Source organism: Poeciliopsis prolifica, unplaced genomic scaffold, assembly GCF_027474105.1.
Source record: "Poeciliopsis prolifica strain line A6 unplaced genomic scaffold, Auburn_PproV2 SCAFFOLD015, whole genome shotgun sequence".
Lineage (NCBI taxonomy): Eukaryota > Metazoa > Chordata > Actinopteri > Cyprinodontiformes > Poeciliidae > Poeciliopsis > Poeciliopsis prolifica.
Window position 1 is genome coordinate 10,097,936 of NW_026562390.1, and position 14,865 is coordinate 10,112,800.

The 14,865-nt window shown below is 39.1% G+C and overlaps 1 protein-coding gene across 1 annotated transcript in view; it reads left to right on the top strand.

Annotated features, from left to right (window-relative positions):
- Positions 1-547: 547 nt before the first annotated feature.
- The window catches only part of pappaa (pregnancy-associated plasma protein A, pappalysin 1a), a 96,832-nt gene continuing 82,514 nt past the window's right edge, over positions 548-14,865 (top strand). The window contains exons 1-2 of the mRNA XM_055040409.1: positions 548-957; positions 8,186-9,290. Coding sequence (XP_054896384.1) covers positions 567-957; positions 8,186-9,290 — 1,496 coding nt within the window. The 5' untranslated portion in view covers positions 548-566. The remainder of the gene's footprint in view (positions 958-8,185; positions 9,291-14,865) is intronic.

A 14,865-nucleotide genomic window follows, 5' to 3' on the forward strand; every position in this document is an offset into this window, starting at 1 on the left:
CGAGTAGGATAAGGAAACAACAAAAAGGTGTGACAAGAGGTTGGCGGACAACTGTGGATTTCTGCGAGTTACTCCTACCTTCCACGGGGATTGAGGGGGGCATCGGCCAGACCCCCCTCTTGATTGATTAGTTATTAGTCATCCCCTTGGCTAAATGGGACCCACTGAAAAGAACCCGTGGAACACATACATGAATGAAATATTCCCGTGTCCCCTGAATGTCTCCAGAGTAGTTGTGCTTAAGAGAGGGGGTCGTGGCTTAGCAATATAAAGAGGGAAAAACAGCATAGCTTTATGGGTTTATTTAGACAGTTTATACGGTTTGACATTCTGCCGCTGTAAAAAGAGAGAAAGGAAAAACTCGGGAGGATCCTAAACAGAAGAACATTTTGGACATTTAAATTTTTTCAGGGTTTTTTTTTATTTTATTTTTTTTTACTTGTTTATTTTTATTTTTCTTTTAGCGCTTATTTTGATTTTGATTCTTCTTTCTTTCTTCTTTCTTTCTCTCTTTCCTTTTTTTTTTTTTTTTTTTTTTTTTTTTTTTTCTAGCTTTCGTCCGAACAATGAAACTTTGGACATCACCCTGGGTGTCTTGCCTGGTGATTCTCATCCTGTGTTTTGGATCAGAGTGCGGGACAGTCCGGAGAAAAGGGAGATCCAAGAGGGAGCTGGTGCGCATTCGGGAGGCGAGAGCCACCATCCCAGGGGCTTGTGCCACACGTCTGCCCCGGGGCAAGCGGTCTTTGCCCGGGCTGGAGCGGCGGGTGCTCCGCCAGCGCCGGCGCTCCTCTCACGCGGAGGAAGACTCTCCAGAGCTGGGGAAGGCTGTTTATTTTACCGGCCGCGGAGATCAGCTGCGTCTGAAGCCCGGCGTGGAGATACCAAGAGGGAACTTTACTCTGGAGATGTGGATCAAGCCGGAGGGAGGTCAGCGATCGCCCACAGTGATAGCAGGTAGGATTTCTATTATTATTGTTATTATCATTATTATTATTGTTATTATTATTATTATTACAACTCTATTGTGAGAGTTGGAAGCGGATTAATGTGTGATGGCTTTGTGCTGTTTTCCTAAAGAAGCAACGCGCAGAGTTTAAAAATGAGTTAATTTATCAGACTAGACAATGATGTAATGCTCTGAAAAGTGCAGCGGATATTTTAGGCAACGCACCGGAGACTTTTTATAATTATTATAATTATTATCATTATTGCATTAAAGTTTCCCACCTTGTAGGGAGAACAGCAGTTTGACAAGATTTTCCTTTTAGCACAAATTTATGTTTGGTGTGTTATTCATCTGTGTATCCACGATTTATCCCATAAGGAATCTTAAAACCTACAGAGGAAAATATGGACATCAGTTATAGGCTACTGCATCTTTGACCGGCAGCTGATGTCACCGCGCGTAAAATGTAATTTCTCCGAGCCGGCTTGGCTATTTTAAAGCTATGATGTAATGGTCAAAACTTTGTGCGCGAGCACGTCACGTTCGGCACAGAACGGGAGAGATCCGTCGGAGGGATCTGTGGAGGCGCTCAAAGCTCGCAGCTCCACGCCGCAAACCCGAGTGCCCCCCTCTCTCTGCACTCCACCTTCCACCCCCCATCACCAAATCGACACCTCTGGATTGGCTACTGGAGTTACGAGATGGGAGACTGCAAAGATGTAGGGCTTCCCCTCGTGTGCAGACGTGTAGGTGCGCTTTTATTCCGGAGGCTTTACAAGCGCTCCTTGTCGCGCCGACGACTGCGCGAAACAATCGGTTCTAATTTAAGACTCAGTCAGTCGGAGGTGATGCATTTAATATTCAGCGATAAAGGCAGATGTCGGTGCACTTCAGCAGACGGATCCCTGCCGCCAGGGGAAAAAAAAAAAAAAGCTTTGCTGTCTGTGCACACTGCTGACTGCAGCCATGCGTAAAGAAGCCCCACAAAGGCGTTAATACTACAGCATTTGCTTTTGACTAATAGCGCGAATTGTGCATTACCGTATCTTTTTTCACTGACATGAATAGGCTACATCTTTTTTTTTCTTTTTTCTTTCTTTTTTTTTTTTTTTTACCATTCCTTACCGATAGGGAGCGTTGCACACAAGTCATTGCTTGCTGTACAGATGTCTGCCGGTGAACTGAGGTGAACTGAATTGAACTCAGTCCTCCTTGCCCTCCTGTAAGCCAGTCGGCATTGAGACGTTCCAAACAATAAAAGAAAATTTACATGCCTCTCCGGCTCCCCTCCCCCTTGTCCTTGTCTGTCAGACCCTCAGACCCCAAAACATCCCTCTTCTGTGATCACATAAATACTCAGTGGTGTGTTACAGAACACTTTTACGTAATGTCAGCCAGTTCCGCAAACTCTTGTGAGTCTCGAACGAAGCTGGGGGAGTCGAGGGAAGGTCTGCGGAGACCCGAGTGACACTTTGATTTTCCTCAGTGTGATATCAGGAACATATGTTGAGTTCATAGAATCTGTGCAAGAGAAACACAGACTCCGACTTCCAACTGGTTGACACAATTCCCAGCTCAAATTGAGCATCTTTGCAAATAAGGTATGAAATCACTTTATTTTCTGCAGGTGTTGTTGTTGTTGTTGTGCCCAGGCCCCCTCATCTTGTTCTGGCTCCTCCTGACTGGAGATTAGTATTTAGACATAATCTTTTGTGTGCATTTTTAAGACTTAGGTCCATTGGTGACTCAAAAGACAACAAATACAATGATCAAACAAATTCAGCAGAGCATAATCTTTTAAATCTAATTCAGCCCACAAAAATCCGACTGCCTCTAAAATTACTCTAACCCCTTGTTTTGATCCCAGCACGGTGTTGTTTGTGCCTGCTGCTTTTTTCCCCCCTTAACTGTTATTGACCGTTGCAATATCAGTTTACTCCTTTTTTCCCTTCTCCAGAATGCATTTTGTTACATCAGTGCTCACGGTGATGTTTTCGCTGAGCTTTGGAAAGCTTGTTTTCAACTTAGGGATGCATGCTGACTGAACTGGTTTCTCAAATGCTCAGCAACCCTCATCAGTAATTTTTCCAGTGAAGTTTTTTAAGTTACTTTTAAGTGGCTGGTTTAGTAATCTGATAGGATACAGGTGACAGTAAGTACTATTCAAAAATACTCATGCCTCTTAAAACTTTCCGCCACAAGATTCAATTTATTCATTTTTTTGTATGTAAACAAACAACATGAATTGGTAGATAAAAGGTCAAGTGGAAAGAACAGGATGCATGGCTTTCAATATTTTTCTTCAAAGACAGGTCAATGTGAAAAATATGGCATACATTTATACTCAGCCCTTCGGACAATACTTTATAGAATGACTGTTACCAGCTGAAGGTTTTTAAGGGTATGTCTCACCAACTTTGCACAAAGTTGATCCAGTTTTAAGTTTTTTATGGCCTCCATCAGAATTTCGCCATCCACCCATCTTGTAATCTACCCTAACCTGCTTCCCACACCATGATGCTACCAATGTCGTCTTGGCAGTGGAAATAGGAGTTTTAGGGCGAATCACAGTGTTAGTTATCCACCACAAGTGGTGTTTTGCATGCAGCACAAAAAGTTTATGCTTCATCTTATCTGACTAGATCGCCTTAATCCACATCTTTGCTATGACTTACATGGCCTGTGGAAAACTGCAAACAGTATTCCTCATGGCTTTTTTTTTATTATTAAAGGCTATCTTATTGCTCCTCTTCTTCTTGCTGCAAAACTTGTGGAGTGCACCATTTATAACTTCCTCTAAACGGATTCTGCCTTGCTTGTTGTGGGTTTCTGCAGCTCCTCCAGAGTTACCATGGTTCTCTTGTTTGTGTTTTTAATTAATGCTTTTCATCTTCTGGTATATTTCCATGCCAAGTTATCTATTGTGCCATATTCATTCAGTTTTTACACAGTAGGTTGAATAGTGCTCCATGGCATTCAAACCCTGTTAAATTGCTATCAAACATTTCTTTAAGTTTCTTCACCACTTCATCTTTCACTGGTGCGTTTGTTGATTTCTAAATGTTGCTCAAAACCTCTTAACTGTTAAGAGGACACCAGTGTCTAACATGTAAGCATTTTGAGGGAGACGGGGTGCCACTTTAAGACAACATTGTAAGCAATATGGCTAGTTAGTCAAATTAGGTTTGTCAAAGGAATGTTTGTCAATAAAACGTTTGAATGACCAGACCTGATATGTGTCTTTCTCCTTAAGGAGTATGGTATCATATCACATTATCTGATGATGAAGCAGAGTGACAGGGGTTTTCTAAGATGTGGGATTATATTGATGAGTTCCCATGCAGTACTGTCTGAGGGCTTGAACGTCACATCCGGCCAGCGTGGCCTGGTACTCAGAGTACTTGACATTTTTATTTTTGTTGACTATGGATTTGAGCAAATGAAAAATTCACAGAACATTACATTTGAACATTACATGGAACCAATACCTTTTTTTAAAACCGAAATGCTACACAAATGTATGTTCATTTATGGCGTAGTGTGTGCTTACTGTTGACTCTTTCTGCATGAATTACTGCATCAATGTGGCACAGCAAGGAGGTGAACAGCCTGTGGCTGTGCTGAGGTGTTAAGGAATCCCAGGCTGCTTCACTGTTGGCCCCCAGGTTGTCATCAATACTGAATGTGGAAATTTCACACTAGACTTTAAGCAATTTGGATTACAGTGGTCTTCTATTTCCTCTGGATTCTGGCACCTTTATTTCCAAATGAAATGTAACATTTACTTCAATCTGAGAAGAGGACTTTGGACAACTAGCCAACAGTCCAGATGTTTTTTTCTTTGCTCAGGTGAGACACCTCTGGCACTGACTGTAGTTAAGCAGTCTCCTTACACAGGAAAGGCTACGCTTATAGCCCTTGTCCTGAATATGCCAGTAGGTGGTTCTTTTGAAGTATTAACTATAGCAGTAATCCACTCTATGTAAATCTACCCCAGATGCTGGGATGAACTTTGCTTGCCATAAATTTAAGGCTGCAGTTATCCTTGTTCCTTGTGCACCTTCTTCTGTTATGCCTTTTCCTTCCACTTAATTTTCCATTAATATGCTTGGTTAGAACACAATGTTAACAGCCAACTTTTTTAGCAATGCCCTTTTTGGCTTACTCTCCTTGTGGAAGGTTTCAGTGACTGTTAATTTGTACTTTTTGTAATTTCCCATGTATTTGCATGAGGAACAAAAGTTACCTCAAGGAGACTATACACACACAGAATGACCCACCATTGGGACATCAAGTTCTGCATCCAAGTGTTATGCAGACTCTGTTGTTCCCTATTAGCCTTTGCATCCGGGTCATGCTGGGCTATCCCGCATCAAAGAAGAGGAAAAAGAAAAGAATCACAAAAGAAATGGTGGCAATCTTCCATGACCTGTTGGAAGCAATTATATGCAGACGTTAGTAGATAATTGCTGTGATAAGAGATATAACTTGGTGCTTTCACTCAGTGTGAAGGTATAAACAAAAACATTGAAATGTTACCCTAGCTTGTCTTTTTGCCTTCCTCTGTTCTCAGAAAATGTCAAGGTGATCTGGTATGAATTCAATTGTGATACTAAGAGGGAGATAAATAAACTTGAGATTTTGATTAATAAACTGTTCTAGAATTGTCAAAACATTTGTGGCCATCATTTCGCCTCAGCTAAAACTTTTAACTTTGTTGGAGCATTGCATCCTGACAGGGTTGTGCTAGGTGCTGACAGTAAGAATTTCAGTGCGCATGTTATTTTATTTAAGAGTTTTTTGTCACTTTTCTTTAGACACAATTGAAATAAGTTAAGCCAATGACATTTTTCTTACTTTTGACCTTGTTGTTGACCAATGTTTTCCACTATTTTCTCCTCAAATTGCTCTGATCACTTTAGTATAAAGATGAAAAAGACTCTTGCTGACTTCTCAGAGCCAGCACATTTGAAAAGTAAACGAGTCTTAATTATTCCCTTCCTCTCTGCTTTTTAACAAGTCCATGTGACATTTTTCATTGTGAGTGAATGTGTGCTTTTTGACTATGTTGTCTTTACGTAGTGTTTTGGTATGGGCAGAAAAAAAAAACAAAAGAAAGGAAATAAATGCCTGGGTGCTTGCATCCGTATGTGTGTCAATTGGGGGACACAAATATATCTATAAATATAGATTTATTTGTGTGTGTGCGTGTGTGTGTGTGTGTGGGTGTGTGTGATTGTGTCAATCTTGGTACTCACAGAGTTAGGTTTGGAGAAGTGCAGTGCACTGGATTAATTGGGCATGGCAGAATTATGACAGCTGTTTACACAAGAAACCCTATGAGGACTTTAGTACACCTTTTAGCTCTGAGTACACAATGTGACAGCTGGAAGGTTTTTCCTTCCAGCATATTGGAAGCCTGAGGATTGACCTTGATGTTGAACTCATCCCAATGTTTTTGAGGATTTGTGTACGGACTTCCAAGTTAATGAACGTATACTGTTGTGTGTATTTAATTAGAAACAAGTCAAAGTAGCTAGATTTCTCTGCACCATTAGCCAGTCTGATAATACCATTTTCTCAAACTGTGGTACATGTACCACTGGTGATACTTGTCACTAAACATTTCTCCCGAATGTTTAGTGACATTCCGGAGAAATGTTGGTATTACGTATCTGCACAGCAAATTCCCAGGACTCCCAGTTATTACTATGGTCTATTTTGGGGAGCATTCTAGTTTCTCATTCAGATACATTAATGGTGGATTAATGTGGACCGCATCAAAACGTTTATATCAGTGTTTTTAACAGCAATAAGCTACACAGCTACATTAAATTAACTTCTTCCCTGAAATGATGACAAACACCATATGAATCTTGTAGCTCCAGATATTAACCATCCAATGACAGGATATCAAGGGGAAATAGATGCTCTTAATTGTGTGTCTTAGTACAACTTGCATACTGTATTTAAAAACTACATCCAAATATAAATTAAAACATACTTAACAAATATATTGACTGCTTTCAGTTATTTTTACACAATGGTTTTATTCATTGACAAAATAAGCCCAAACCTTTAGTTTAAAAAAAGCGTTCGATTTAAGATCGAACATATATTGATAAAATTAACTTTCTGCCAGGAAATTAGCTTTTTCTATTGCTTGTTTCTCAGAAACATTTTCAAAAATGAGGCAAACTATGATTTTTGTGCACCTTTACATTCCAAGTTCTAATGGATTTTGGAAATGTGGATTGTGAGACACCACGAACCTTTAGAGTGCAGATTCTGACTTCTTGGAGCACACATTTCTATCGCATAACATGACATTTTTTGTGATATCCTGCAGCAGGTGCTGAGATGGTGCTTATTTAATGAAGCTTAAGAACCTCTAACTTAAAAATATCATTTTAAAAAATAAGAAATTAAGTCTTACATGTGCTCAAGCAAATATGTAAACATTGTAGTGATCATCAACTTTACTCTATATAAAGGTATGATAGGCAAGTATGAAAGGTATTTCCAGAAATCTCAAGTCCTGATCTCATTGTTAACTGTTAAAAACACTTCATAGCTCTTGGAACTGGGTGTGTGGGTCAAAGATTGAGTGTCTCTTTGTGGGTAGGAATAATTACTTGAAAGCCCATGAAGTGCCTCAAGAGCAGAGTCCAGCTCTATCACCTGTGAACACACCGTTTCCACCCTCTGAAAAGAACCTTTTGAGGCATTTCAGCAGGCCCTAAGCTAACAAACAAACAGTAAGCATTCAGTGATCCCCGAAGAAGTGAAAACACATTACCATCCCGAAGCTGACAGGCAGGGTCCAAGTGAAACAGGAAAAAAGTGTTTCGGTGCCTCTGCAAAAACAAGGCCTTAGCAGAAAACGAGCTGTTTCTGGCAACCCCCACTGGCAAGAGACAACTTTCATGTACAACTTTCAATGTACTCAATACATAAATATAAATATATACAGGGGACATTTCCATGGGGTCTCCCTGAGTTAAACATACACTTCCACCTAATTTCCAGGATAGCATAGTTTTAGATATCAAAAGGACCAATCATGGCAAAACCCTTATTTTGAATGTTACCAAAAATGTTTGGTTCTTCTCTAGAAAAATACCTTGAAATCAATTGAACAATTACTTGTTTCACAGAAAAATCAATCACCTCTGCTTCAGATTTAGAAATAAGACAAACAAATGTTAATTTACTGTTGTTTCCTTCTCTTTCCAGGCCTGTACGACAAATGTTTCTACGCCTCCAGTGACAGAGGTTGGCTGCTTGGGATCCAGGCTGTTAGTGAACATGGAAACCGCGATCCTCGGTTCTTCTTTTCGCTCAAAACGGACCGTGCTCACAAAGTGACCTCCATCCATGCTAACGTTCGTTATGTACCTAAACAATGGGCGTATGTGGCGATCACATATGACGGTGTGTACATGAGGCTGTTCGTCAATGGGGCCCAGGTCGGTGTTAGCCGAGAGCAGTCGGGTGATGTCTTCAGTCATATGACCAAAAAGTGCAAAGTCCTAATGATTGGGGGGAACGCACTGAATCACAATTACAGAGGGGCAGTTGAGAAGGTGGGTTTGTGGAGGCAGGCCCGTGGACAGAGGGATATTATCAGGGATATGCAGGGTCACGAACACCCCAGAGATCTACCTCACTTAGTCATACGCGAAAACTTTGAACACCCAGGCCGCAAGTGGTTGACAGTTAAAGATGGCAGCTTCCCTCAGCCAGAGAAGCGAGGCCCTGGACAAAAAGAATATCTCGGTACCGATGGCATGGGACGATCTGAGGGATTATTGGACACAACTCTAGAACCTCCAGCTTGTGGCCAAACTGTGTGTGACAATGTTGACGTAATTAAAAACTACAACCAGCTTTGGACTTTCCGTCAGCGAAAGGTAGTCCAGTATCGCGTTGTAAATATTTGGGATGATGAAATGAAAAGACCAACTGTATCAGACAACCAAATTATCTTGCAACACCAGAAGTTGAATGATGCCTTCAATCCCTACAATATATCCTGGAATCTCAGCATTCATAATGTGACCAGCTCCTCCCTACGTGACCGCTTGATTCTTGCCAACTGTGATATTGGCAAAATTGGCAATGATGAATGTGACCCTGAATGTAACCATCCACTGACAGGGTTTGATGCAGGCGACTGTCTGTTTGGGCATCCAAGCAACTGTCCTAACCACAAACTGGGAAATGGAGTATGTGACGCTGAATGTAACTGCGACACTTACTTTTATGATAACGGTGATTGTTGCAATCCAAATGTGACGGATGTGACCAAGACCTGCATCGACAGCTCCTCTCCACACAAGTAAGGTCCTTGTTTTTAAAGTTTTTATACTGTTACCATATTTGTCCTTTTTTTGTCGGTTGTTTCATAAACACATGATTTTAATCCACTGAAAAATTTCAACTAATCACAACATTGTGCTTCATTTGATGAATATTTTTACTGACATTAGACAAAGCACACGCTAAAGCCTCTAATGACTTTCCTAAATCAAACAGCAATTCTTTTCATACATGGATCCCTTAGGAAAGGCTTTTTTTGGTCTGGCCTCGCTGTTTCCTTACTATTTGGGCTGATGCTTAGAGTAACTCAACTCCCAGCCTGTGTGGCCAGGAAAATCCTCTGGGGTAGCCAGTCTAATCTAGCCTTGGCCTTGTTCAATCAGTGTTCCACACTCAAGCAGGACAAAACAAATGCTAGATGATGACTTTCCTGGTAGCAAATGTGGAGGCCAGACTGTTCATTTCTCTGTTCAATTTTCAACACTTCCCTTCTTTTTTTTTCCTTCTGTTTTTTATACCCAGTGGTCTTAATTAAGCTGGCTTAGTTGGAGATTGGAGCTGACTTGGAGGAAGTGATAACTTAAACAGAGTGCAGGTCCATTAGAGGTCTAAAATAAAGGCCAGCATGCTTGTTTCTTGTAACAAATAGGATGATTTCTTAGACACATTCCCACATGTCAAGGAAGGGGAGTTATAGTTCCCTGAATCCTGATAACAATGCATTTTCAGAGGACGCCAGTATTTCTTGTGTGTGATTGAACAAGTATTGCATAGTTTCCAGGCTTTTAGATTTGCATCCACATCCAGAAAAATATTGTTTTCTACACAACATCAACATTTCTTGTTTTTGCGGTAAATTTATTGTGGTTACTAGACGATGAGTAAATCCTTAGAGGGAATTGTCTTTGGAATTTGCTGCAATAATTTCTATCCAGACCTCCAATAGCATGATTGTTTGATTCTTGGTACACTGAAAGTCAGCACACCAAAGTAAGACATTTTTGTGGACAGCAAAGCAGACTGTCAGGGGTATTTCAGAAAAAGAAAATAAGTCACTAATATTTTAGCCCGTCATGTGAGGACATGGGAAAGACAAAACAAAGTATTTAGCATGTTGTGCTTTTTCCCCCTCTATTTTTCCTACGTAATAAAAATAATCATTAAGATAAGCCTATTTTATCTACAGATGAGACAGACATGCATTCAATTTTACAACTTACCACTTCAGTTAAAATCACTACAAAACTAACCTAGAACTTATATCTAATCACAAAAAAAAACTTAGTCATCAGCAGAAGCTAATTAAGTAGACGTTAACTATTTAGTTAAGATGAACAATATTTAAATCCCCCTTTAGGAATTGAACTTACTGCTTTGTAAAAAGACAGATGTTGGCTAGAAAGAAGCAGAAAAAAATGTCACAACATTCTTCATCTCAAGAAATAGATATAATCTTCCCAAGTGGTTGCTTATTTTGCTTTGATTATGGAATGTCTGGAGAGAGCTGCACTACAAACAATTTGACATTCCTCTTTAATTATGGAATTCTTGTTGAACAAAGTACTGCACATGCAGGAGAACAATGGCTGAGAGGTCTCACTTTTTTTTTTTTTTACCATTTTCATGTGATACTCCTCATGTGTAATCTGTGTTTGACAGAACACCAACATCGTGGACACATCCTATAAACAGGAACGAAGATTTTTCTAGGTCTCAAATAGGGCTATTGAGGTTTGAATCATATTAATGCGAGATTTAAGTTGAAGCGAGACAGTCAGTTGCGATCATCAAGACTCAACCTTTGATCATCATAAGCGATCATCTCGCGAGGGGAAGCAGAATGCATTCTGTCGATAGAGTGTTCCTATGAGATAAACACCACACACACTTTCCATTATCCACATCTGGTGAATGAAAATATTTTACATTGTTTTTACAAATGTTGACGTCCCATGCCTTGTGTTTTCTCTGTTCTTTGGTGTTAAAAGCAAGCCAAATAGTTTTACCATCTACTTAAATGCGAGATCAATTCGATAGTATTATTATTGTTTTTCAACTTTACCAGGATATAGACTACAACAAATCAGGTCATCAGTGTAATTCATCAAAGTGCAATTTGAAGCTTCAGTATAACACTGGCGTGAAGATTAATCGATATTGATATGCTCACATCTGTAATTTGCTCATTATTTGACCAGAGAAGCCAAAAACATATACACCTTTCTTTGACCTTCGTGCAACTTAAAATGAAAATACTTCCAAGCAATTCACAAACGACAGCAAGACAAATTGCAAAAAAAAATGTAAAAAAAATGGATCTATTAGTGGCTTATTAGGGTTTAAGTAAAGAAAAGTCTGGCTTAGAACTTTGTTTTTCCATCTGACTAGTCTAAGCAGCTCATTGGTCGATATCTTTCACTGTGACAGATTAACTTTTGGACCATCCTTATATCTTTCTTTCAATTCTTCTCTCTGCTGCATTCTGGTGAAAAGATAATCTCTAGGGCTCATGGTTTGTTTTTTTTTTCCTTTTTTGCTGTTTTTTGTTTCTTTTTTCTTTTACTGTCGGTCAGCTAAAACTTAACCTTGTTTCCCATAAAACATAATTAAGTACTGTGCATTATACACCAGGACTTCACTATTCTCTGTTATAATAGTAAAAGCACCTGTAGTAAACGTTTCGTCTGTGGTCTCATGTGGATTGATCTAAATCTGAATTAGCATTTGTACATAATTAAAGGACTAAAGGAATGTTGGAATGCAAAGGAGCTACAGCAGGTCATGTCAGGACAACATGTTGCCAGATATGTTTGGTGGTCTCTAAAAAATATGACAAATTAGGGAATTTTGCCAAAAATGCAGTGGTAAAGCCGCCATGGTTCAGAGGTCAGAGAGACCAACGATGAAGAGGTTCTCACGTTTCTATCTAATTGTGAAAGTTCACCAGGGTAATCTGTTAATTTTGACTCTGAGAATTAGAAAATATGAAAATTTTCAATCGTTTCTCGTGTGTTTCTCTAAATTGGGCTTTTGAAGAATCCAACAACAGCGGACATGTTGTCCTTGCAAAGCAGAGAGTTCCCAGAGGATTGTGCTGGAAGGTTAAATAGGAAAGTGCAAGCATAGTAATAAAGCCAGAGATGAATGATGGGTTTAAGGGCTGTGTTGTTGACCAATGTGATGACAGGGGAGCCAAGGGCCCCTCCAATTTCAGAAGTGTTCTTGGCTGTTACACTGTCATTGCAATGCCAGCTCACCTCAGCTTCCATGCTGCCCTAAACATATGGATGCAAGGCAAATTTATAGGCTCATTTGAATTTTATGTAGAGTCAAATGAAGGAAGTTATGGCCCTACATTTAATATGTTTTAGGTATAAAAGCTTTAAGACGATAGTATGGCCTACTCTATGTATGCCTATCTTGAATTACCCTGAAGTGAAGCCTTTTTGTAGAGGCTTGATTTTCTTCACATGTTACCTTTTGTCCAATGACAGAAGATAAGAACTTAGTATGTTTGCATCCAGTTCAAAAGTGTTCACCAGAAAATTTGCTAAGTAGTATGAAGGGGCTTCAGTGAGAAAGTGAAGCAGATTGTTGGTCTGGATAAGAAGGCTGATGCAAAGACTGGATTTTTAAAGTATCTGTACTGTTGTGATTGTGTGAAGATGAACAATGAAATATTTATCTGCTTAAGTAGCGGTGTAACGTAAATTCCCCAAATACACTATTCAAAAACGTGGAACAGATGTCCAAAAGGAATACAAAGGGGAAGGCAGCGGGAATTGTCCTTGGAACTGTGTTGCCTTGAATTGCTTCTTGCATGTAGCAGGCATAAGGGTGCTAATGAAACAGAAAATATTAGATCCATGTTGACCTCAAAGTAGAAATTCTCCTTTCATTCATAGATGCCTGGATCATCTCAGCATCAAACCTTCTGACCCCATTCCCTCGACATGCATGTCCAAAAACTCTGGACAAATATTTTTTGAGGAAATAACGAAATTCCTCAAATTATTGGGAATGGAGACCTCATATTAGTTGCTTTCTCTCCCATCTCTCCCACCCTCTCCTCTTAGACCACACCCCATTGAGGCTAATGTTACTTTTGCACAGATCTATGACCATGTACTATATATTGTACTCTTCATCCAAACTTTATGTAATAGGGCTCGCTCACCTTTCATGAGGCATATTCAAACTTTTTTAACCCCATATTTTGTTGAAAAAAAAAATCTTTACAATGCTGTTCTGGCTCACAACTTAATACATTAGCTTACCATAAGAATACAAATTACATGGCTAACTTTTAAAGACAATCTACACACATAAGCTTTGTTCTGAAATGATAACAAATTTTTCACTAAACAAAATAATGACTGAAGAAGTCACAAACATTTACAATACAATCTCTTTGTTCTGTCCAATTAACCCCAGAAATAATCCCAAAGTTTTAGGATCTTTACGACTTTGGCATTACGTCTAGTTAGACATTTAGTATTTTAACCCTAGTTTCCACCATTAAATTAGCATCCTAACACATTATTCAAAGTGCTTGTAACCAGTAAAGCAAGTTTTTACAGTCTAACACCCCAAACTGATTCAAGATGTCATTGGAATAAGATTGGAGGTTGGTCTGGCTAAATCTACTAGTACAGTGGAGGCTTTTTGAAAGGATTTGGTGCAAGCAGTTAAATGTTTGCGAAAAGTCAAATCTGAGGTGTTTGTGTTCACATATAAGGCAAACTTGCACTGTGTTGGGCCATAGCGTCAGATAGTCTCAATGTTCTAACGGAATGAAAATGGTAATTGTTTTTACTGCAATGAGGAAATCATCAAACACAGTGGGACAGATTGAATACCAGATGGAATTAATTCATCTCATCTCCTTTTTTCCTCCTCGTTCTTGCTGTTTTAAAAACCACCATGTGAGATTTTACGATTGGTAAATGTGTTTACTGAAAAAAAAAAAAAAAAGAAAAAGCGAGCAGTCCCAAATGCAACATTGTCATTAAATTTAAATTGTCCTCCCAGGTCTTGTGTTCCCATCAATGAAGTAAGTTATTACCAGTGATTACTGTATAGTCATTTATTGAAGGACTGATTATCGAAATAAACACTTCACTCAAAGACCAGATTGCAATGAGAAGTAATATGTATTTATATTATATATATATTTATATATATGTAGTTTTATTATCCAGATGATTTGTTTGGATGTATGTGTCTTCAACTTCATAAATCCTTATCTTAGAAAAGTCTGAAAATATATTAGAGCCTTTTTTGCAGGGGTTTCTATAACAGTCTTAATTAGGTTACAATTAATATCATGCAAACATTGGAAAAGAAAAATTATCCTACTTTTGAAGTGCACAACCATTTAGCACTCCAATTATAAGATGTCATATCTGTTCCTCAGGCCTTTATGCATCACAGAGTCATTATTCATAAGTCAAAATCAGACTTGAATTTTGCAAAAGTCTACAACTCGCAACCTTGGAGCCCTTCATAACTCATAGACATATCTTATTTCAGCCGCTGAGTCAGGGTAAATACAAAGAGTATATTCCAGGATCAACTGACTCACACAAAGGTAT